The sequence below is a fragment of the Plecotus auritus genome (genome assembly GCF_963455305.1).
Source record: "Plecotus auritus genome assembly, chromosome: 2".
NCBI classification, from domain to species: Eukaryota; Metazoa; Chordata; class Mammalia; order Chiroptera; family Vespertilionidae; genus Plecotus; species Plecotus auritus.
In genome coordinates, this window is record NC_137771.1 from 88,707,822 (window position 1) to 88,731,325 (window position 23,504).

General features: G+C 41.8%; 2 protein-coding genes across 2 annotated transcripts in view; one reads left to right on the forward strand and one right to left on the reverse strand.

Moving 5' to 3' along the window:
- The window catches only part of SYCP2L (synaptonemal complex protein 2 like), a gene marked incomplete at its 5' end in the record, with an annotated part of 67,287 nt that extends 58,845 nt beyond the window's left edge, over positions 1-8,442 (reverse strand). The window contains 5 exons of the mRNA XM_080654656.1: positions 2,285-2,309; positions 2,703-2,863; positions 6,291-6,414; positions 6,728-6,865; positions 8,356-8,442. Of these exons, the coding sequence (XP_080510782.1) occupies positions 2,285-2,309; positions 2,703-2,863; positions 6,291-6,414; positions 6,728-6,865; positions 8,356-8,442 (535 nt within the window). The remainder of the gene's footprint in view (positions 1-2,284; positions 2,310-2,702; positions 2,864-6,290; positions 6,415-6,727; positions 6,866-8,355) is intronic.
- A 5,475-nt stretch (positions 8,443-13,917) lies between these two features.
- Positions 13,918-22,662, forward strand: GCM2 (glial cells missing transcription factor 2; the record flags this gene model as incomplete). The annotated part of the gene is made up of 5 exons (XM_080656046.1): positions 13,918-14,007; positions 17,423-17,675; positions 17,808-17,920; positions 20,403-20,528; positions 21,724-22,662. The coding sequence occupies 5 exons, from the start codon at positions 13,918-13,920 to the stop codon at positions 22,660-22,662; spliced, it is 1,521 nt and encodes a 506-aa protein (XP_080512172.1).
- Between the last annotated feature and the right edge of the window lie 842 nt (positions 22,663-23,504).

The following is a 23,504-nucleotide window of genomic DNA, read 5'->3' on the forward strand; positions in this document are numbered from 1 at the left end:
ATTAGAAGACAATGAGAATCTACAAAGCAAGAGTGTATAAAAGCCACAAAGGCATTCTTAAACAATAAGAAGCTCTGACTATGTCCAACCCACACACACCAATAACACTCTTCCAAATATATTATAGCAGATGGAGATAACACAGAACAATGAGAACATCATAGTATAAACAGGTTGGTAGTGACCCTAAATAATTATTGTAAATAGGACTGCAGCACAACGCAAAGAGCAAATACTGTTTACAAAGATATATCCATTATCCAAGCCTAAAACCAAGATTAAACTAAATAAGTCTGGGTAAAAGATGGAGAAGGAATAAAAACATGTTGAATTCCTTGCTATATAGTAGAAAGAAACAATACGGTACTATAATTTTGATGTTGATAATTAGATTAAGAGTAACTACCAGTACAATAAAACTCGAACATAAGCCATTCAAATCACTAGAGAGAAGCAAATTGTGGAAGAAAATATAATCCATATAGTGAAGCACAAAACAAAGGAATTATAAAATGGAACAATCCGGTAAGATGACATAAATCTTGGAACAAAATGGAAGGAATAATTCTATCAATGGCAGGAGGATGTGGAAATGTCAGTGAAAACATCTTTGTACTTCAAAGAAAGAGATTAGTTCCCAATTCTGTAAAGCCTGGACAATACCCATGGCAAAATGACTGTCAGAGGTCACATGTGAAAATGTGACACTTGCAGATTTTCACATGTGGCCAGAATGGGCTCCAAGCACAAACTGTCATTGCTATGGATTTACATGTTTCCCCCCAAAATTAATAGGTTGAAGCCCTAACCTGAATGTTATGGCATTTGAAATGGGCTCCTTAAAAAAGGTAATTAGAATTAGATGCAGTCATGAGGGTGGGGTCCTCATGATGAGATTAGTGCCTTTATAAGACGAGACACCAGAGAGTTGACTTGCTCTCTGCCATGTGAGGACACAGCAAGAAGGTGGCCATCTACAAGCCAGGAATAGAGTTCTAACCAGAACCCAACATCCTGGCACCCTGATCTCAAACTTCCAGCTTCCAGAACTATGAGAAAATAAATTTCTGTTGTGTAAGCCTATGGTATTTTATGATGGCAGCTGGGGCTGATTAAAACAGTTAGTACATCTAGAGCAGTGTACTAACTAGATCTCTTTCATATTTTTTTTTTCAAATATGCAGTGATATCCACTGTTGTAATAAAAGACAAATTTATTTTTCTTTTCTTTTTTTTTTTTTAAACCTAATAATGGCACAGGAGGCCTTTTCTCATTTTTTTTAAATATATATTTTATTGATATTTTACAGAGAGGAAGGGAGAGGGATAGAGAGCTAGAAACATCGATGAGAGAGAAACATCGATCAGCTGCATCCTGCACACCTCCCACCAGGGATGTGCCCGCAACCAATGTACATGCCCTTGACCGGAATCGAACCCGGGACCCTTGAGTCCGCAGGCCGACGCTCTATCCACTGAGCCAAACCGGTTTCGGTGACAAATTTATTTTTAAATGTTACAAAATTCAAAGTAGTTTTACCATTGTGTATTTCATTAATCAATTTTAGAGACAGTAACTATCACTTATGTAGTTCATAAAAAATTGACTTGAAAGTATTTGGATCCACTGACTTAGAATAGGGGGGACTTTTTTTTAAAATCAAGTAAACACCATATACCTAATCTTCTAAGCACTGAATTTCCTCTCTTATGAGATAATACCCATTGTCGAATATAATCTCAATTTAATAACAGCTTTTCAAAAGAAAAATAAGAAGTTAGACAATAGGAAGAGGATATATCCATTTTAAAATGGCCTCAATTTCTGAAATGTTCAAATATTTTAAGTGTGTTTGAATCCATAGTATCAAAATTCAAGATATCCAATTACCTTTAACTTGAGTAAATGAAACAGAATTATCAGTATAACTTCCAAATATTCTAAAAATTTGCCTTTTACACTCTTGAAAGACAGAGAAGGCATCTGAATTAGCTACAAGTCAAATCAGTAAGAGTTAAACTTTGCTGGTTCCTCGTGACAAAAGTGGCTCTCTAAATCTGAATAGAGCAGGTAGTCAATGGGATAGGAGCAGCTAAATTAAGGTGGACCTCAGGCTGAGACATACTTTACAACAACAACATCACATATCATGGTCAATAAATGCAAATATAACAGTTAAACCCACTTTGCTTTTATATTGCATTTCAATAAATATTCTCCCTGTAACAGAATATTCTATTAATAAAAAGTAAATAGGCAATTAATGGTAAATAGTTCACTTACCTTTACTACTCCTCCTGGAAATAATATAATAAAACAAGAAAAAGTAAAGCTTGTATTTAAAAAAAACATTATAAACTATAATGTTAATACATTAATGCTGACATTTCTCTAACAGGCAGAATTGACTTTAAATTCAGTAGAAAAAAATTTAAAGAAATCCTATTTGATCTTCACTTTATTAAAATCAGCATATCCCTCTCAATCAGGTGAATAATATACTAGTATGTATGAAACTAAACCCCTCATCTTTTTATAACATTGATTATCTATATTAATGCTTGTTTCTATTTAACATAATATTCTAATAACATTTTTAGTAAAATCCACGTTAGAAAAATGTAAGTTTTAGAAATAACTCAAAGATTCCTGCAAATTACCAATGTTATCTGTTCAGCGAAGCATCCACCCCCATCCTTACCAGCACTGTGTCAAAGAAGTCTTCTGTGACATTAGTCAGGGGTGTGTCTGAAGCTAGATCTTCTTCCATGGTCAGAAATTCTACTGTTCTCTCAAACCAGGTAGCCATGTACACGAGAAGAAGAAACACAGATGGAACTCCCATGACTGCATAACTACTCCCTATTCCATAAAATTTCATAAGGTAATTCTTTCACTAGAGCAAATAATTTGAAAGACCTTTTCCCATCCATCAGTTCCATTGGGCCTGGCTCTGAGGCCTCCATTTAGAACACTACAGGATGATATCATACTGCTACTGAGTTGCAGTAACTTCTCAGATACCAGCAAGAATGGTTAGACTTGGCCTGGCCAGTAGCAATGCCAGAAAGGCAGAGGAAGGGTGACGCAATAAATGAGCCTCCCAGCACACGAGGAGTTCCTGTCCTCTGGGAAGCTGTAGAAGACAAGCTATCCAAAGAGATGCAGAATTTGGTACGTGCTCCAGAAATACACATAGTACAGTAACTATGCCTACATATGCCTACATATGGCTACATTTCTTTTGCCTTTCTTTTCCAGCTACTTGGAGATTTTTCTTTTCTACAGGCATATATATATAAATATATATATGTGTGTGTGTGTGTGTATATATATATATATATATATATATATATATATTCACTCAATTAAATTGCTTGGATTGGTATGATTTAAAATAAACTTCTATAAACCCTCCTACAACATATTTATTCAATTAAGCAAAGGCCATTTTCACTCTTACAAAAAAAAAAGAAAAGAAAAAGGAAAAGCCCAGTATGCATATTTAGAAGTTATCCGTTGAACTCAAAGTTGGTGACACAAGCTCATGATGAACAGTTCTTATAGGAGTGGTGCTTGGAAGCTGTCCAATTTGGAGCCAAGAACACAAGGCACACCAGCTGAAGACTATGAACAAATCAATCAGCTCTCACCGTTGGCTGCACATTAGGGGAACCCCGGGAGCTCTGAAACACGCAGGCCTGGGACCCATCACAAACCCAGTAAACCCAAATCTCTGGTGATGGGACCAGGCAGTGCCTGCTAAAGTTCTCCAGCATTTCTTTTTTAATATTTTTATTGATTTCAGAGAGGAAGAGAGAGGGAGAGAGAGAAATATCAATAATGAGAGATGATCATTGATTGGCTGCCTCCTGCACGCCCCCTACGGGGGATCTAGCCCACAACCCAGCACATGCCCTTGACTGGAATTGAACCCAGAATGCTTCAGTCCACAGGCTGACGCTCCATCCACTGAGCCAAACCAGCTAGGGCTCCAGCATTGCTAATGCAAAGCAGGTTGAGAGCCACTACTGTGTTCCAACTAATGTTTCTTTTATCTCAAATCAGACAAATGTTTGCATTAGATTAGATCATCCACCTCCTGAAGCACTTTTCTCCAGCAGTCTGAGGAAAGAAATACATCTCCATACAGAACTCACTGCTAAGGCGTAGTTTCTCCCTCCCTATATCCGTACTCAAAAGTATATGCTTTTAAATATGTTTTGCTCATCGTTCTATTTATTCCCCAAATCCTATCCTCCCTCCCAGTGCATCAAAACATATTGGTTGAGTAGAGATACAGACAAGTAGGGGAAAAGCCATATTATTTGATCAAGACTTAGGACCAGGAAGTCGCTCCTGAACCCATTTATATGCCATGATCCTACCTACATAGTCTAACTGCCTCCACAGCGGTGTCATTCCCAGAAGTCCAGTCGAAATAGTTATTTACAGATGCAATAGCTACTACTCATTATGTACATGGTATAGGACAAGTTGCTTAATCCTCCCGGATCTTAGGGTACAGGACTAAGTACATTCCTTTCTGTAGGAAATTCTTATTCTGTGTAGAGTAACATCCCAGCACATTTTTTATTGACCTGCAAACACAACTAGCTTTATAAGTACAGAGTCTAATATCCCATCTACTTTGATAATATCAGTCCATTTTTCTTGGGCAAAACTTACATGAACAACAGCACATGCTTTAAAAAATCACCAATCAGGATTCCAATGGAATAAGAAATTTCTATTTTATTTCAAAATGCCAGTGTAGATTTGCTCTGACACTTTAAACTTTTGGGAGGGTATCTTAAATCAAAATAGAAAATGCAAGTTGGGGCAGATGGCAAATCACACCCCCCCCCCCCCCCAACAACCAGCTTAAAGTTCCAAGGTACCCCTGGGAAAGTCCCGCTCCATTTCCTTTGAAGTTTTAACTTCTCTTCCCTACTTCTTGTTTCTGCATGAGTGTGTATCAGGGAGGTAGTTGAGGCTAAATGCAAAATGAGCCCTGGCTGGTTTGGCTCAGTGGATAGAGCAGTAGGCCCATGGACAGAAGGGTCTTCGGTTTGGTTCTGGTCAGGGGCAGGTACCTGGGTTGCAGACTCTTGCAGGAGGCAACCAATCCATGTGTCTCTCACACATTAATGTTTCTCTGTCTCTCACCCTCCCTTTTATTCTCTCTAAAATATCAATGGAAGAATGTCCTCAGGTGGGTATTAAGAACAAAATAAATAAATGCAAAATTAAATACATACAGTTTGTATAAGAACAATCCTTAGTCCTTCACCACCACCCCCATCCCCATCCTCCCAGAGGGCTTAGGAAAAGCCTGGTGTTTACTCTTTCTCCCCTGGACGGGTGGCCAGGGGGAGGCAGAGACAGATCTCCTTGACCCAACCAGATCTTAACAAATTTCAGGCAGTCCAGTCCAGGGGGTAAACCAAAGGTATTATTACCAGCCAGATCACCCTTCTACACCTTTATCTCCCGCCATCTCCTCACCAATAAATTGTCCAGGGCTGCAAAAATCTCATCATGAAAAGGGAACTCTGCTTTGCTTCCAGATGCCATTATAAGGCACCCATAATGTTACCTTCTAGTTAATTAAAAAGCAGAATAGAATTTCATAATTGGGATGACTTAGAATAAGCAAAAAATGTTTTTGCCATTTTTTTCTGCTTTAACTGGGATTTTTAAAAAGTTGGAAAAGTGGGCTGTGGCAAGGGGAAGTATTTGATAACTTATCTAGGTCCAATCTTGTTACTAACATCTATTAAAACACTTTTAGAGCCTTTGGTGGGGAAGAAGTGTGGAATAGTCTACTCCTCTCATCCTATATTCCTGAGTCAAATTCACTAAAATAATAAAAAACATGTGATCACTGCATTGGTTTGTCAAGGGGAAAAAGGGGTGGTGTCTGACTCCTTGATGTAGGCTCCCAAAGTGCCCTGCCAGCACCTCCATCAGGAAACATATGTTGAACTCAAGTTTTGATTGGATATCTATAATAATAAAAGGGTAATATGCTAATTAGACCAGACATCCTTCTTGACGACCTTCTGGATTAAGCTGGGGCTGCGAGGGAAGCTGGTGCCGGCAGCTGGGGGAAGGAAAGCCTACTCTTGCACAAATTTCGTGCATTGGGCCTCTAGTGGGCAATAAACTTTGTTACCAATTTCTTTTCATATTTGATTTTAAAGGAACAGAAAATACCAAACTTAATGAGATAACTGAATCCACTCTTGTTCTTTAAGTTACCCAAAACAAAATTAAAACAGGACACTTATCTTTGGGATCAGTCCCTGCTGAATTAGCAAAGGCTCATCTTCTTTGAGGCCATCAATGAAGAACCGCTGAATACATTTCAGCAACAGTGAAACATACTGAAATTCATTTTTATCCAGTTCCTAGGTATGAGACCACACTAAGTTAGAAGTCTTACAGTGAAAGTTAAGAGGGTAGAATCTAAGTGTTCTCATCACAAGGAAAAACATATTTTTAAAATTTTCTCTTATTTTGTATTATATGAGATGACAGATTGTCACTTATTGTGGCAATTATTTCACATCCATATGTAAGTCAAGTCATTATACCATAGCCCTTAAAATTATACAGTGCTGTATGTTAATTACATTTAAATAAAACTAGAGGGAAAGCCTGACAAAGTATCATTACACACTGGTATTCTGGTCAGATAACAAAACAAAACAACTTACTTGCCTTATTTATAGATTTGTCAAGATGGTATAATTTAAGATGATTATATTTTTGAGGAATGTGGCTCCCTCTCTGTTGAAAATATTCTTTTATTTTCTGAAATCCTTTACCATGGAATGCATCAATAATAAGTGATTGAAGCTGGAAAGTTGATAGTTTGCAAATTACTTTTTCCCCAAAAACATTAATTTTGTAGTAACGTTTGTAACTAGTATTCTCAACAATAATTCAGAGTGGAAATAACAAAAGGTAAATATAAAACAGAGAGTTATATCCTGAGCAGTAGTCATGTAGCCAGTGAGCAAGTTCGTTGGCTTGAGACAGTACAGGCCCGTCTCAGAGATATTGCAGGCTCCGTTCCAGACCACCCCAATGAAGCAAGTATCGCAACAAAGCCAGTCGTAACCTTTCTGCTGGTAGAAGGTCTTCCCTTCAGTTTGTAAAAAATGCAACACCTGTGAAGTGCAATAAAGCAAAGCACAATAAAATGAGGTATGCCTGCAGTTTCCAAATGTGGTTCATGGACCACCAGTAGCATGGGCATCAACCGGGGCCTTATTAGGAATCAGGAACGCTGAGGGTGCTGTTCAGGTGATTATCATTAGGCTAAAGTTTGAGAACCACTGACTTAAGAGAAATTGCACTTGAGTTACAGATATCTGAGGGTGAAGTGTTAATTATCACTAATGTTAGAAATCCTAAAACACTAAAAAATTCAAGCCTAATATCATCCAAGAGACATGAATGATCATAAAAGGAAGAAAATTACTCCAACACTAATAATGACAGATAATGAAAGCTGATAAATATGTAAATTGCCAGGATGAAACTGATTTTTTCTGAACATTAGCCAAGACATACTTCTAAGTATATACTTGAATAATACACTTCCTTAATACCTGTGCCACAGATATGATTTTTTTTATTTTTAAAAATCCAACCCAATCTTACAGACTAAATTATAACATGTAATGTTATTTTAATAAAGAGACATTTTGCCATATACTGCCCAAAATTGCACTTATCCTCAGTACAGATTTAAATGGGGGGACAGCATTTGAAATTAAATATTTAAACATTATTTTCTTTAAGTTACCACATAGTGAACCTTTTTGTGCCAAGTGTGTTAAGGGTTCTGCAGATGTTCCCAATTAATCCTCTCCACCACTCGAAGAGGTTCGGTTCTTTATCTGGGGATAATAATAGCAAGGCTGGGGAAGGCTAAGAACTTGCCGGAGATCACCCAGCTGAGATTCACACTCAAGTTCTTTGACTCAGAACCTCAGCCTATCACGTGCTTAACACTCTGCCTGGCTTCTCTGCACTTGGAAATAACCCAAACCCTTTGCCTTGGTCTGCAGGGCTCTGCCTGGTTTGTTCTCTGTCAGCTTCCTCTGCTTGCCCTCCCAGGCAATGAGTCCTCAAATGAGTCAAACTCTTCCTTGCCTCAGGGCCTCTGCACTGGCTATTAGGGGCCTGGAACTCATCTCCCCACAACTTTCCACCCTCCTGGCTCCTTGTCACCCCTCAAATCTCAGCTTCAGTATCCCATTTTCAGGTCTGCCTTCCAGGACCTTATCTAAAGTAAGCCAAGTGCCTTCCTCCACCCTTAATTAGTCTCCATCACATACCCTGTTCCTTTTCCTCCTTCTGCCTTCCTTTAGTTGGTAACCCTGGTAACCTGTTTCTTTGGCTCTCTGCTGGGCTGTAAGCTCCATGAGGACACACTATGTTTGCTTTGTTCAATACAGTCTACCTACATCTAGAATAGTGCCTGGCACAAGATGGCTTGACTACCTTAGACTTATCACAAGACCCCATGATAACTGGTTGTCAGAGATTAGGGAATGAGAAGCAGCAAAAGGTGATTTCTCTGTCAACTGGAGGAACAACTGTGCTGAAAGCCCAGGACACAGAACTAGGAAGATTACACACACACACACCACCACCACCACCACCACCACCACCACCACCACCACAAAATTAACTTGATCTTTACATAGAAAGCATCCTGGGCCATTCCACTGCCATCGTCTTCCTTAATAGGCTGCAAAGGGCCTTCCTTTTCCTGTGTACAATAAAAATGTTTGTTTTAATTTTTACTTTTAAAAATTCAGTTCAAGTTTTTAAAATAAAACAAAAGAAATAAAGGTTCATATTATTTTATTGAACAAAAATTTTTGTTTGCTCATGCCCCTGATTTTAAGTCTAAGTAAGATACTACTTAAAAAAAAAACAACCAGCCAACCTCTTTAGCACTATCTATGAGAAATTCAACTATCACAAGAAGCAAAGCAAATATCATTGTAATAAACACACACAAAATAGGTAAATTTAAACTCTATAGTGAGAACTATAAAATAGAAGAAAGGCTGTCAAGAATTTGTAAAATAAGGTTTTAAAAGAGGCATTTCAACAACTACAGCAGGAATTTACAAAACAGCAGCACATGGTTACACATTTTCTTCAAAAAGTGGTCCCTGGGTCTGCCCTCATGGTTTCCACAACACACTGTACTACTGTAAGTGACAGCATCGCATCTCATCTGCTCGCTTCTTCCCAATTAAATTGAAAAGTATAACACAAAAAGAAATCTTTTTAAAAATCTCTCCTAAAGTTTTTTTAAAATCTAGCTTGGGCGGACAACCCTACTTCTCTATGAACTTGCCCCATATCCTTAAACGTCAGTATATTTTACAATACTGTCATTATTTATAAATATGAAAAACACGGTGAATTTTAAAACCCAAACCTAAACTTTTTTTTTCCTCACCAACCGTGCATTCCGTTCAATAAATGCTGGAAAGTATTGGCTCTGGTAGTGCCAATCCACGCCCCACTCCGATTGCGTTTTCAGGATTATCACTTCCCCGGGCTGGCTGAAGTCCCGGCGCTCGGAACCACACACCCGGCCGGTGGGTTAACATCACCGCACTGCGTACGCAGCCAGGTGGGGAAGGGGCTAGGGCCTCGGCAAACATCCGAAGCAACTTGCAAAGAAACATCTCATTGCCTTCCAAGCATTAATTATCCACTTTCTCCTTCCCCGGCGCTCTATTAGCAAGGGACCAGAGGTTTCTTTTCGCACTGAAAGCTGCCAATAAACTTCACGCAAATCTAAAGAGGAGGAAGCGCTCAAAGGTTCCCCGAAGGGCTCCTCCCCCGGCGGCTGGGGCACGGCGTCCCGCGCCGCTGTCTGGGCGTGCCCGCGAGGTTCTGCGCCCAGAGCCGGGCGGACCGCGCGCCCGCGCGCCCTCGCGCCCTCGCGCCCCTCTTGAGCCGCAGAGAGGAGGCCGGGACTGCAAGGGCGTCGGGGTTCTCCCTGTGTCACTCACCGCCTGCATCCCGAGGCTCCCGGCGGACGCCGCGCTCAAGTTCACGCGATTCTGCCTCCTGAGACCCGCGCGGGCTGGGCGGCTGCCGGGAGAGCCCGGATAGACCACGGCTCTAGGATTCCAGTCTCGGCCAGGAAGTCTAATTGCTGAACCCGCCCATGAAGCCCACTGGAATCCAGTGTTTGAGATGCAAGGTACGCTTGCAAAGAACTAGCAATCCTGGCCAGGCCACCTGGGCGCACGCACGCGCGCACACACACACCTTAAGAGATTACTCAAAGAATGTGAACAACGTTACTTAAACATCCTATATTTGCAAAATTCTACACTGAGAGGTGCCCCTTTGCCTCAGCGAGCAGTTTCCTCTCCATCTTTAACAGCTTTTGAGCTGTTTTGGGTCCATTAATGTTGATATAAATTAAGGCTGAAACTTCACCATAGGAACCAAATTTGAGTATATTCCTCATATCACAAAAAAGGTTATTTTTTTAATTTTTATTGATTTTTTTTTTTACAGAATGGAAGAGAGAGGGATAGAGAGTTAGAAACATCAAAGAGAGAGAAACATTGATCAGCTGCCTCTTGCACACCCCCTACTGGGGATGTGCCGGCAACCAAGGTACATGTCCTTGACTGGAATCAAACCTGGGACCCTTCAGTCCACAGGCCGACGCTCTATCCACTGAGCCAAACCGGTTAGGGCGTTATTATAAAAACAAAAACAAAAACAAAAAACACAACTCGGTGTATTCAGTCAAAATAAAACAAAACCAAAAAAGCAAGCAAATATTTTCATCCAGTTTGTTTTCTGCCCCCGACAAGTATGTGTACTAATGGCCTGGTATGTGAACACGGTGGCAAAAATAAATTGGACTGGTGCTTTCTTTAAAAAAAAAAAAAAGACCCCTCAGTTCCAAACATTCTTTAGGTGTAAATCAACTTGAATTATAACTAGATGTTAAGGGTATTTCATGTTATGACATTTACAGAAGATATTTGTTTATATCCAAGCAAAACATACTAGAACCAGAATCTCAGCTGTCAGCCCAGGACTGTGCATCCCACCTCCAGTTCATGTGAAATGATACTTATTTCAAAGCTCATTATATCCCTTTCCGGGGAAAGATGATGTAAATGCACTTATGTTAATTTATCAATTTTAATATCAACCTAGCAAATTCAAAGCCTTCTTCCTTGCTTTTGAATTAATGGGCTTTTAAAATATCAAAATAGTAATTAAGGAAGAGCCAGCTTTGAAAAGAAAGTGTTCTGAATCAGGGCAAATATTAACTGCGGGAAAGAATTGAAGAAGAATAAACAATAATCAAAATACAGATTAAATATATTTTACTGTAGGAAATAAAACAATATGGTTATATAACAATATAACATAATATAATAAAACTGTTAATATTAGACTTTAAAACTCTATGATCCATTATCTTCAGACTTTTCAGGAAAAATACGCCTTTCCAAACCATATGGTTGTTAATGCATTCAGTCTTTCAGGAGAAATGAAAGATAATAAAATAGAGAACACATTGATTTGTTTATTTTTATTTTGTTATATCTTCACTCTGATTCATTTTACTAACATGTTTTACCCAGACACATTTTTAGGGCGATTTGGAATATGTGTATTTTAATTCTGTAAATGGAATATGGTGCAGACTCTATGACATTTATTTGGATACCAGAATCCATTTAGAAAATAAGTACACAATTAATTGATTTGCTTTAACATTAAAACTTGTATTTATGTTTTTGAAAGATATGGGCTCTCTAGGAACATCCCAAAATTATAGACAATAAATATTTTAACAATGTTTACAGGAAGACCAGAAATTAATTCCTGTGCATTCTCAGAGGTAATTATAAATTATTTTTGAAGTTATATTAAAAACATTTTAAAGTATACATTAGGTTAAACTATCAAATTAACGAAATGTCGATTTGTAAAACAATCAAGTGTCAATTGTTTTAACCTCTGAAAGACAAAGCAACGTAAAAAGCAACTGGATGACAGGATTGCAATGACTTTCGGTGGTCAGTTAATACGATGAAAGTCTGAGGATAAAACCAGGGGTGAAGCGTGGACCCTCTCTACCGTTCCTCGCGGACCTTCCTGCCGATTATCTGAGAGTGATTTTAATCGCAAACCCAGACCGACGCGACCTTTCAGGAGACGACTTTGGGGCAAGGGAGGCTGGGGGGATGAAAATGTCACTTTCTCCTGCGGGGATATTTCTCCTCTGATTGGGAGGAGTATCCGAACTTGAATCTAGAGAAAGATAAGTCGTAGAGCTGCCCAGCGATGGCATTTCCAGTCACGGGAGTTCTCCGCTGATCAACTGCCAATTGGATTGACTTTGCTAACACGCCTGACTGTGCCCTTGACTGGAGAGGTAAGAGGATCGGGAGTGTAGATGGTTGTTCAGATGATGGGTTTAAGTTTCATCAAAGGAAAAGACTAATCCTGCAAGAGGCGCTGGCGTGGGCGCCCTACCAGCCGGGTCCCACACGGCATTAGTCCGTGCGCCCAGCGTGCGCCCGGAGATACCAAGGTCCAGGGCGCGCCAGCTTCGTGATTTAGACTCCCCTAGAGGGTGTACGTTCGGAACATCCTCCTCTAACAGTGACCCCCTTGTGTGGGTGACACGGCAACAATTTTGCCGTGGTATTTCCACAACAATATCAATAAAGATGATTTTTTTAAGTATTCCATATGCCCCTCCCCCCTTATTGACTCCCTCCAGCTTGCCCCCCCGCAGGCCTTCAGCACCCCATATATGCATACAAAGTAATAAAGATGATTTTTTAAAAGGGTTATGTCAGGTGGATGGCGACTGAGAACTCACCCGAGCCCCAATCCCTCCAGTAAGCAGATAGGGAAACTGGCTCAGACAGAACTCCGGCGGGCGACAGAGAAAGCTACGGTTCTGCGGGAGCTCCTGCACCCGAGGGGCGCAGAGCTCCCCGCTCTTTTTCCACCTACCCCTAGCTGATCTTCCCAACTTTCTCCAGGTTCACTTTCCGGGACTCTCTTCCCACTGGGCAGGGTGCCCCCGTAGCCCCGGGGTGGGTGCACCCAGGCCCGGGAGCACACAGGGACCTTTGGCACTCCCTTGGACATCAGCTTCGGCGCCCCCCCCGCCCCCCCCCCCCACACACACACAAAAGCGCACACAGACACGTACAACAGCAGCTACAACAAACGCCCAGAAAAAAGGCCCAAAGATGGGCACAGTTACTCAGACTTAGGCGGCAGTGACCTATGGGTCCCCAGCGGCATGAGAATTGAGTACTGGCTCTGGGGGATGGCTCGAAAGCCACTGTCTCAAAAGCTTCCGGAAACCCCAGAGGCCGGGCGGGGTTAGAAAGAAAAGAAAGACAAAAAAAATAAATAAATAAATAAAGGAAGACTTTCAATATAAATGAGGCATTCCAACCTCCACCCTCGCCCCTTAACATCTTGGCCTCAGTTTTCTGTCCCCTAGGGCTCAGGTCAACCTTCCCCTCCTGTTCCTGTTCTGTCCGGAAGGGGGTGACGGGCCCTGCTGGTGCGGGACCTGAGAGCTGGAGAAAGAGAGAATAAAGGCGGAGCAGGGGGAGAGGACTCCTTATAAGTGTGCGGGCAGCTGTCTGGTGCCTTCAGGACCGAGGCCCACATCTGGGCTCTACCCGGGTTGTTCTTAACCCCCGTGGATTTCCAATCTCTCTATCTCTCTCTCTCTCTCCTCCCTCTCCTTCCCACTCCCTCTCTCCCAATCTCCACTTTTTTTTTAAGATGGGGAAAATTCACCTGGCGTGCCTCTAGATTTGTTTTCCTCTTGGTATCTTTCAGGATCCTTGCGGGAGATGCCAACGGAAGCGGGGCAGAAGGCTGACTGTGTGCGCTCCTACGGGATGAAGCTCAGTTGGGACATCAACGACCCGCAGATGCCTCAGGTATGTGACACCCGGCGTGAGCGCACAGGCAGTGCTGTCCATCCAAAGAAGGAGGGTGGCATTCAAGTCCTGGCAGAGACTGGACAGAGCATACACAAACACACATGCCAAGAAACGCATGAGAGTCCTCAAATGTAGATGGACTCTACAAAGGGCAGAGTTGGGTTTCTAGATGTATCTTTGCCAGCTCTTTGCTATGGCCTGTCCAAAAACACTGAAAGCAGTGGAAACGGTCCATCAGGCTCCATCTTTCCAGTCCTAGGGGGCGAGGGGTGGGATGCCTTGTTCCTCACTTTCCTTTAACCAAGGTAGGAATCAAGTGATTCTCTCCTTTTCCATTCTTTGAAATCCATGAGAAAGCTAGGGGAGAATCTCATAGCACTGCTTCACATGCAGCAAACATGTGAGACAGGACTGTAATCCCTGTGAGGGGAATGGTGAACAAATAGCATGCCTTAGGCAATTTATTCAGGTTCCCGGGGGTGCTGTCTGGATGAAGCATGGCTCCTGGGAAACCAGTCATGCCCACAAGGCCCCTGGAATCCAGATTTTGGACATAACTTCTGGATTTACTTTAATGACAAGAAAATCTCTGTCCTTTTAGGATGGATTTGTTTTTTGTTTTTTTAATGAAACAAAGTGGTTTGGAGCCAAGTCCAGGGAATTTATGCTTTGTCATACTGGTTTGGGGCAAAAACTGAGGAGTGACTTTAAATTAAAGTCCCAGGTGTAGGTGGAGGGAGAGTGGGAGTGGCCTCCCAAGCATTTACAGAAGTGGACTGTTGTGGCATGGGAGTGAGAGACTTCTTTTTACTAAGCATCTAACATGTGCCATATAGTTGTTCAGATGGATAGCAATTCATTAGCAAAGTTATGTAGCCTCTCAAAGAGATCAGCTCGTTTTTGGATGTGTTTTTTGTAGAAAGTTTGTTCTTATTTGTTTTAAAGTCTGCCTACTTTACCGTCAAACTGTATCATTTTTGTGAGAGTAGACCACAGGACAGCAAGGGCATCTGATTCTCGCTGACTTCAGTCCACATAAATTTTCATAGGAAAAAAGCTAATCTTGCATTTTAGAGCCACAGCCAAATAATGAAAATATGGCTCCCCTCACAAGCATTTTCTAGACTTCCATAAATGTGAGTAATTTTTCCTTTGGAGACTGGTTGTTAAGCAAGGGAGTGCGTGTTACATCTCAAAGGGGGCAGTTGCACTGGGCTATATAAAGAGAACTGGAAAAATTTAGGCTTCTAGCCCTGTTTTTGGCTAATTGAAGGAGCAAGAGCTAAACTGGCTGTATGACCTTGAGGTAGTTATTGAATTTGCCTTAGTCTCAGGCTACTCACCTGTCATCAAGGGGCAAAACTAGATAACAATCTTAAGCTCTCTGCCAGGTCGGCTGTGGTGTTCAGCGTGTGCATGTTTGTCTGTGTCTGAGTGCATGCACTCGCACGTGCCAACACATTAGAGCAAATGAAACCCAATCCTGGAGTCCTCCATTCTTGTTTTGACTTAAAAATACCGTCTCTGTGGCTTCATTTTCATTGTCATTACTTTAGTAGCTGGTGTGAGACATGGGAGCCTAGGTAGTCTGTATACAGGGCAGCACTAAAAAAATAATCTGTTCTGGAAAACTTTCAATTTGTTATTAAGGTCCTTAAATTGAAATGTTCACTTTAACAAGATATTAGCATTTAGTATGAACTTAGAGTTGATAGCACATCATTGTATATTTCATTTGTCACTGACCTAAGTCAATCTATTAATTTATTTCAATTATAATATTTCTAGAAAAGATAATAATGCCTATTAGTAATAATAATGATTTCAACAATATCTCTGCTTTGGAAACAAAATTGCCCATTTACTTATTACTGTTAAAATGTACAAAACTAACAATGTGTGCAAGTCTGAATTGTCCAACTGAAAATACTTTTGCTCTGCAAATGTTGGATCCAGTTCTCTGGGGTGGTGGGAGGGAGAGACGTTGCAAATGTCTTATTACTGTGGTAATACTCTTCTGAGCCTCTGTCATACCAGTAAAGCCAGTGGGGCCTGGCTGCACAGCCTTCTGTTTAAATCCCAGCTATGCCACTGTAGAAGGTCTCTCACTTCCACGTCCTTATCTAATACATAAGAGTAACAATGCACCTCATGCAGCATTGCTGTGAGGATTATAGATACTGCATTAATGTGGCTTTGTGGGCCATACTCTCTCTGTCCTAAATACTCAATTCTGCATCGTAGTGTGAAAATAGCCATAGACGATACATACACTAATGGACATGGCCATACCCAATACAACTTTACTTATGGATACTGAAATTTGATTTTCATATAACTTTCATGTATCAAATAATATAATACTTAAAAAAATTCCCCCAACCATTAAAAAATATAAAAACCATCCTTAGCTTGTAGATTGTACTAAAACCTGTGGCAGGCTGGACTTGGCCCACAGTCCCTTGTCTACTGACCTCTGTCTATACCAGGTACTTTTAGGGCAGGGGTCAGTAAGTACTAATTGAAGGGTAATTTTATATTAAACTTATATGTAAGGAAGACATTGCAGTTTAATAATGCATAATATGATACAACATTATTGCAGCCATGTGGCTCTTTGTTGAGAATGACATTCCCGGTTGCTCTGGGGAGAGGTCCAGTTCTGAGCAGGCTTCTTCCCAGTGCCGGGGTTTACCTTGATGGTCAGGCCCTTCATCACAACGTCCTTGAAAACCTGGAGAGCTAAATTGGGAGGAACGTCGGAAGTTGTTCCTGTCTCTCTGATGTTGCTCTGAGTGTCACTGCTGATGTGACTGACAGGTTTGGAATAGAGCCAGGAGTTTTGAAGAAAAAGTGCTGGATTGAAGTAAAGCTATTTACAGTCTCAATTGCAGGCCAGTAAGAGAGCATCCCAATCACTTTTTGCCCTGGTTCTTTGATACTTAATCTGGAAATGTTTTCAACATTTAAACACACAAAAAGTGGTATAACATGGTGACAAGGAGAAGAGGCTCTGGAGTCAAACTGCTAGGGCTCAAATCCTAGAGCCAGGTCTTACTAGCTGTGTGACTTAGGGCAAGTCAGTTAACCTCTCTGGCCCCCATTTATTATTAGATAATATGGGGAGAATAATATTATCTATTGCCTGTATGTTATGAAGTGTAGATGAATTGATACATGTACAGCATTTAGAAGATAAGCACTATATTAACATCAATTAGCCAAGTGTCAGTAAACTGTTACAGACAGGATGAGTAGCATTTGTGATGGCATCGTTTCTGAGTTTTACAACATTTCTGAATCTAAAAGGGACCAGTTTTTACTCTGATATGCTTGGAGAAAATTAAAAGCGCAATGTGTTGGGTTTGGTCTTGGTAGACTTGACCGCCCTCCCTTTTGTGCGCCTGTCCAGGAGCCAGCCCACTTTGACCACTTCTGCGAGTGGCCTGACGGCTACGTGCGCTTCATCTATCGCAGCGATGAGAAGAAGGCACAGCGCCACCTGAGCGGCTGGGCCATGCGCAACACCAACAACCACAATGGCCACATCCTCAAGAAGTCCTGCCTGGGCGTGGTGGTGTGTGCGCGGGCCTGTGCCCTGCCCGATGGCTCCCGCCTGCAGCTGCGGCCGGCCATCTGCGACAAGGCGCGGCTGAAGCAGCAGAGTGAGGCCCCGAGGCCTGGGGCGGGGGCGGCCTTGCAGTCATGAGTTCCCTCCATCCAATAATTTCCCTTTTGTTCTTTTGAAAGGGTCTGGAGTTGAGCTGTTATTAATATTCTCCCCTCTGGCTTTGCAGAGAAAGCATGCCCCAACTGTCATTCTGCTTTGGAACTGGTTCCCTGTCGAGGACACAGCGGATACCCAGTAACCAACTTCTGGAGGCTTGATGGCAACGCCATATTTTTCCAGGTGGTTGAGGGGACACCACCGTTTCTGATGCATATTTTCATCATACAGTAGAGACCAAACCACCTGCCATGTGCCTTAGGAACTCGACCAAACCAAATACAGCTCGGTGGCCAGAAGTAGGAGCTGGGTCTCCCAGGGCCTTTTCAGGCTCCTTGGATAATTAGTGTGCTCCTTCCTACTGTGTGCTCTGCAGGGGCAACAGATAGTGAGCATGTTGTAGTTAGAGTTGATTTAATATGGTGAAAGGACTGTTGGTAATCTTTTAAGGTGTCTATTCTTATTTTTAAAAATACATTTTTATTGATTTCAGAGAGGAAAGGAGAGGGAGAGAGAGATAGAAACATCAGTGATGGGAGAGAATCATTGACTGGCTGCCTCCTGCACACTCCCTACTGGGGACTGAGCCCACAACCCAGATATGTGCCCTGACCAGGAATCGAAACTGACCTCCTGGTTCATAGGTTGACACTCAACCACTGAGCCACACCAGTTGGCAGATGTCTATTATTGATGCTGTTTTTTATTTTTTATTTTATTTTGTTGTTTAAAGTATTACAAATAGTAGTACATATGTCTCCTTTTTTCCCCCATTGACCTTCCCCTGGCCTCCCTACCCCTGGCACATGCCCTCACCCGCCCCGCCCCACCACCCCAGTGTCTTGTGTCCATTGGTTATGCTTATATGCATGCATACAAGTCCTTTGGTTGATCTCTTACCTTCCCCCACCAACCCTCCCCAGCCTTCCCGCTGTAATTTGACAGTCTGTTCGACGCTTCTCTGCCTCTGTATCTATCTTTTTGTTCATCAGGTTATAGTGTTCTTTATTATCCATAAATGAGTGAGATCATGTGGTATTTTTCTTTCACTGACTGGCTTATTTCACTTAGTATAATGCTCTCCAGTTCCATCCATGCTGCTGCAAATGGTAAGAATTCCTTCTTTTTTATAGCAGCGTAGTATTCCATTGTGTAGATGTACCACAGTTTTCTAATCCACTCATCTGTTGATGGGCATTTAGGCTGTTTCCAAATCTTAGCTATTGTAAATTGTGATGCTATGAACATAGGGGTGCATATATCCTTTCTGATTGGTGTTTCTGTTTCCTTGGGCTATATTCCTAGCAGTGGTATTACTGGGTCAAATGGAAGTTCCATTTTTAAATTTTTGAGGAAACGCCATACTGTTTTCCACAATGGCTGCACCAGTCTGCATTAGTCTGATGGGGGATCCTTTGTAGGTAACCTTCTGTCTCTCTCTGGCTGCTTTTAAGATTCTTACTTTGTCATTGGTGTTTGCCAATTTAATTATAGTGTGCCTTGGCATCAGTCATTTGGGGTTCATTTTTTTGGGGACTCTGTGAGCTTCTTGGATTTGTGTGAGTTTTTTCTTCCCTATATCAGGGAAGTTTTCTGTCATTATTTCTTCAAACAGGTTTTCTATTCCTTGCTCAGTTTCCTCTCCTTCTGGTAACCCTATTATGTGGATGTTGTTTCCTTTCATGTTGTCCCAAAGTTCCCTTAGGCTCTCCTCCTGTTTTTTAAGGTTTTTTTCTAGATGCTGCTCTGCTTGGTTATTTTTTCCTACCTTGTCTTCTAGCTCACTGATGCGGTCCTTCACTTCTTCTAGTCTACTGTTGATGCTTTCTATTGAGTTCTTTATTGCAGTGATGTCATTTTTCATTTCTTCTTGGTTCTTCTTCATTTCATCTTGGTTCTTACATATATTGTTGAATTTGTCTTCCAACCTTTTCAGCGACCCTGTGACCATTTCTCTGAATTATTTCTATGACAAATTGCTTGCCTCCATTTAGTTTACTTCCTTTTCTGGTAATGCCTCCTTTTCTTTTGTATGCGGGCTGTTTCTTTGTCTCCCCATGGTCTCTCTTCTCCAGGTGTCTGGTTATGTAGTTCTCTCTCTCCCACATTGACTTTCTCTGGGCGAAATCTGACCTTTCCATGAGAAGTTGCAGAGCTCGTCCAAATTCACATATTCATGCTGCTTGAGACCCGGTTTTCGTGGGTTCGTAGCTGGTCCCTGGGTGTTGTGGTTGTAGAGTCCCAGGAGTTATCCAATTCTTTCCGGTTGAAGGTAAGGCTAGGCTTCTGATCACAGACCCTCTCCCCTTCAAGATGGTGCAGTCTCTGCAGCAGAGCCAGTCACTCCAGGAGAGATTTCAGCAGCAGTGGAGGCTGCCTGGTCAGGGGAGCCTGGTCTGGCAGTCCCCAACAGTCCCTTGGAATATAGCTGTCCCTCACTCACAAATAGACACTCCCCATACATTCACACACTCTCCATTCGTTCTCTCACTCACACACTATCTTGCAGCCTGCCTTCCTGTCGGCAGCCATCTTCGATCTTGATGCTGTTTTATTAGTTCAAGACTTATTTTCCTGTCAGTTTGAAAAAACAGACATCAACTTGGGATCTTGGGAAAGACATAATTTTTACTAATATTTCCAGTTTCCTTCCCTATTAATGCAGGCCAAGGGGGTTCATGATCATCCAAGACCAGAAAGTAAATCAGAGACAGAAGCTAGAAGAAGTGCCATCAAGAGACAAATGGCCTGTTCTTATCAAACCCAGAAAAAGAGAATTCGAGAACCGGAGGTAATGGGGAGCTGACATTACATTGTGGTCTGTATTTATTTTCATCACAACATATACTGGTAATTACGTAAAATGTTAAGGTCAGACATTAATTTAAAAGGTTTGATTATCTGTGAAAATTGTGTATCTCCAACAAAATGTCATTGAATTAACATTTTGGATAGTGTTTCCAATTTCATCTCTTCTCTTTTTAAAAAAATCAACTATATACACAGTCAATAATACAGTGAGTATGCTGACTTCCTGATACAAGGACAGTTATATGATGGAACTAAAGAAAGATATATGTGCATACCAACAGTGAGTTCACATGCATTCTTGAGGGAGCCCTTTACATTATTTACATAGAACAGATAGCATTTGTTTGCCCAGCTAGATCCAGTTTGGCTTTTCAACCAAAGTATGCCAAGCAGGCAGACTATTAGTCTGAGGATAAGAGAAACAGGCATTGTTTGAGCTCTTTCTATGTGCTAGGCACATAATGTCTAAAATATCACACATGAGACATTCACAAAAGCCTGAAGAGGAGGTTACAATTATTGAGCCCCATTTTTAAAATTAGGAATCTGAGATTCACAGATATTAAGTAACTTGTTCAATTAATGAGGAACAGAATCAGGATTTGAACCCTGATCTGTGTCAGGTTCTGGAATCTCCACTCTTACAAACATAGTATAGGGGAGAACAGGACCATCTGCCACTCAGACCCACTCTTGCCTGGCTACTGTGGAACCCCGTGCAGCCATGTGGTATTCACACTTGAGCAAGCTCCAGCTATGCAATCCCTGGACCAGGAGCCCAATTCATGTCCTAAGCTATGTAGTGCTTACAACACAGAACCCACCAATTCAAGTTTTTTTTAAATATATATATATATATATATATATATATATATATATACACACACACACACACATATATTAGAGAAAAAGGGAGAAGGAGAGCGATAGAAACATCAATCATGAAAGAGAATCATTGATTGGCTGCCTCCTGCATGCCCCTTACTGGGGATTGAGCCCGCAACCCAGGCATGTACCCTGATCGGGAATCGAACCATGACCTCCTGGTTCATAGGTCGATGTTCCACCACTGAGCTGCACAAGCTGGGTGGAAGTTGATTTTTGGTTGGTTGGTTGGCTACTATTACAGGTGAGAGTTGCATTTTATTTATAAATAAAAATGTATATCTTCTTAGGCAGGAGAGGATCAAGACAACAGTGGACATTTCAACAATATACCTCCCCTGGAAAATCCAGAAGAATTTGATATAATCGCTGACACTGGCTTTCCTATTCTAGGGCAGTCTTACTTTTCCTTCCAAAACTCTGATGCTTATAAAGCTACCCGTGACCTAGCCACCTTTCAAGGAGACATAATGCCACACTTTCAGAAATATCCAAACCCAAGAATCTATTTGCCTAGGTCTCCTTGCAGCTATGAATTGGCAGGTCCTGGTTATATAAATTCGAATGCATATTCCACCCTGTATAAAGATTCCACCAGCAACGCTAATGACACAGACTGGATCCACCTGAATGCGCTACAGTATAACATCAAGTCATACAGTAGCTTCCAAAGCAGCTGTGATTTCACCAGTAAACAATATGGCTGGAAACCAGCTCTTGGAAAACCTGGCCTTGGGGAGAGGACTGACCCTGGACAGTTCCAGGCCATGGCCACTCGCCCCTCTTATAACGCAGAGCTTCCTGGTAGGTACCTCACCACACCCCCACCAGGTGCTCCAGCCCTACAGACGGTGATCACTACCACCACCAAAGTGTCCTACCAGGCTTACCAGCCGCCAGCTCTGAAATACTGTGACAACGTGCGGGAAGCTAGGAGTCTTTTAGGCTGTAACTATGCTTCTGAAAACACCCCGATGCCCATCTATCCAGAAGCCTTGGACCTTCCAGCTACGGTCACCAGGGCAGCCTCTCCATCAATGTCACTTCCCTTGAAAATTCCAGGAGATTGCAGGGCCATCAGACCCACTGTGGCTTTTCCTCAGGAGTCAGCTCCTTCTAGGACAGACCGAGGAGAGACCTGGGATTTGTGTGCATCCGGACTGGGGTCTAGAATCACTTATTCAGACAGAGTTAGTCCATTCTTTAGCTATGACAATGAGGACTTTTAAACAGCAAACCTGTTCACAACATAATATTGGTGTCCATGCTGGCAATGGAACAAGAAATGGCAACTCTTTCATGTTGAGTTGGGAAATTTATGTAGTACAACACTTTTAAACCCACTATACTACACAGAATAAGGTCTGGAATGTGACTTTGTTAAATGAACAAATGAGCAAACTGGAGACCACGAAGACTGAATACAAGTTAAACCTGGTTCTCATTCTAAGACTTTTCCCATTAGGCCGTATTAGAGAATCTTTATTTGGCACTTTGAGGTTGTCAAACAGCTTCAGGAAGAAATCTTTACAATCTTATCTCTGGATTTTTATTTATCATTTAAAACATATTAAAATAGTTTCAGGTAGTAATTTTGATAACTTCCAAATTTTTTGTCTACAGCTTTTTAAAATATTTACACCATTGCAATGATAAAATGCAGTTATTTTTAAGATAATTTGTTTTCCTTTGTCAGCTCAATAGCTTTTATTAGCATTGACAAATGTCTTCATAACTGAGACAGCCTAATGATGATGTGTACTTAATGGATTATTATTATACTATTAATCCAATATACTAATTACTAGAGGCCTGGTGCATGAAAATTCATGCACTGGAGGGGGGTCCCTCAGCCCAGCCTGTCCCCTCTCACAGTCCGGGAGCCCTCAGGGGCAGGAGGCGACCTGGCGATCAGGGGAAGGTGATGCCCCATCACACCTCTGCTGCTGCCACTGCCGGCAGTGCAAGCCTCGGCCGGCCCTGGTTACCTGAGCCTCGGGCGGCCCTGAGCGGCTGGGCAGCCGCCATCTGAGGCTTGCCTGTGCCTCAGGCCGGCCCTGGGTGGCTGGGG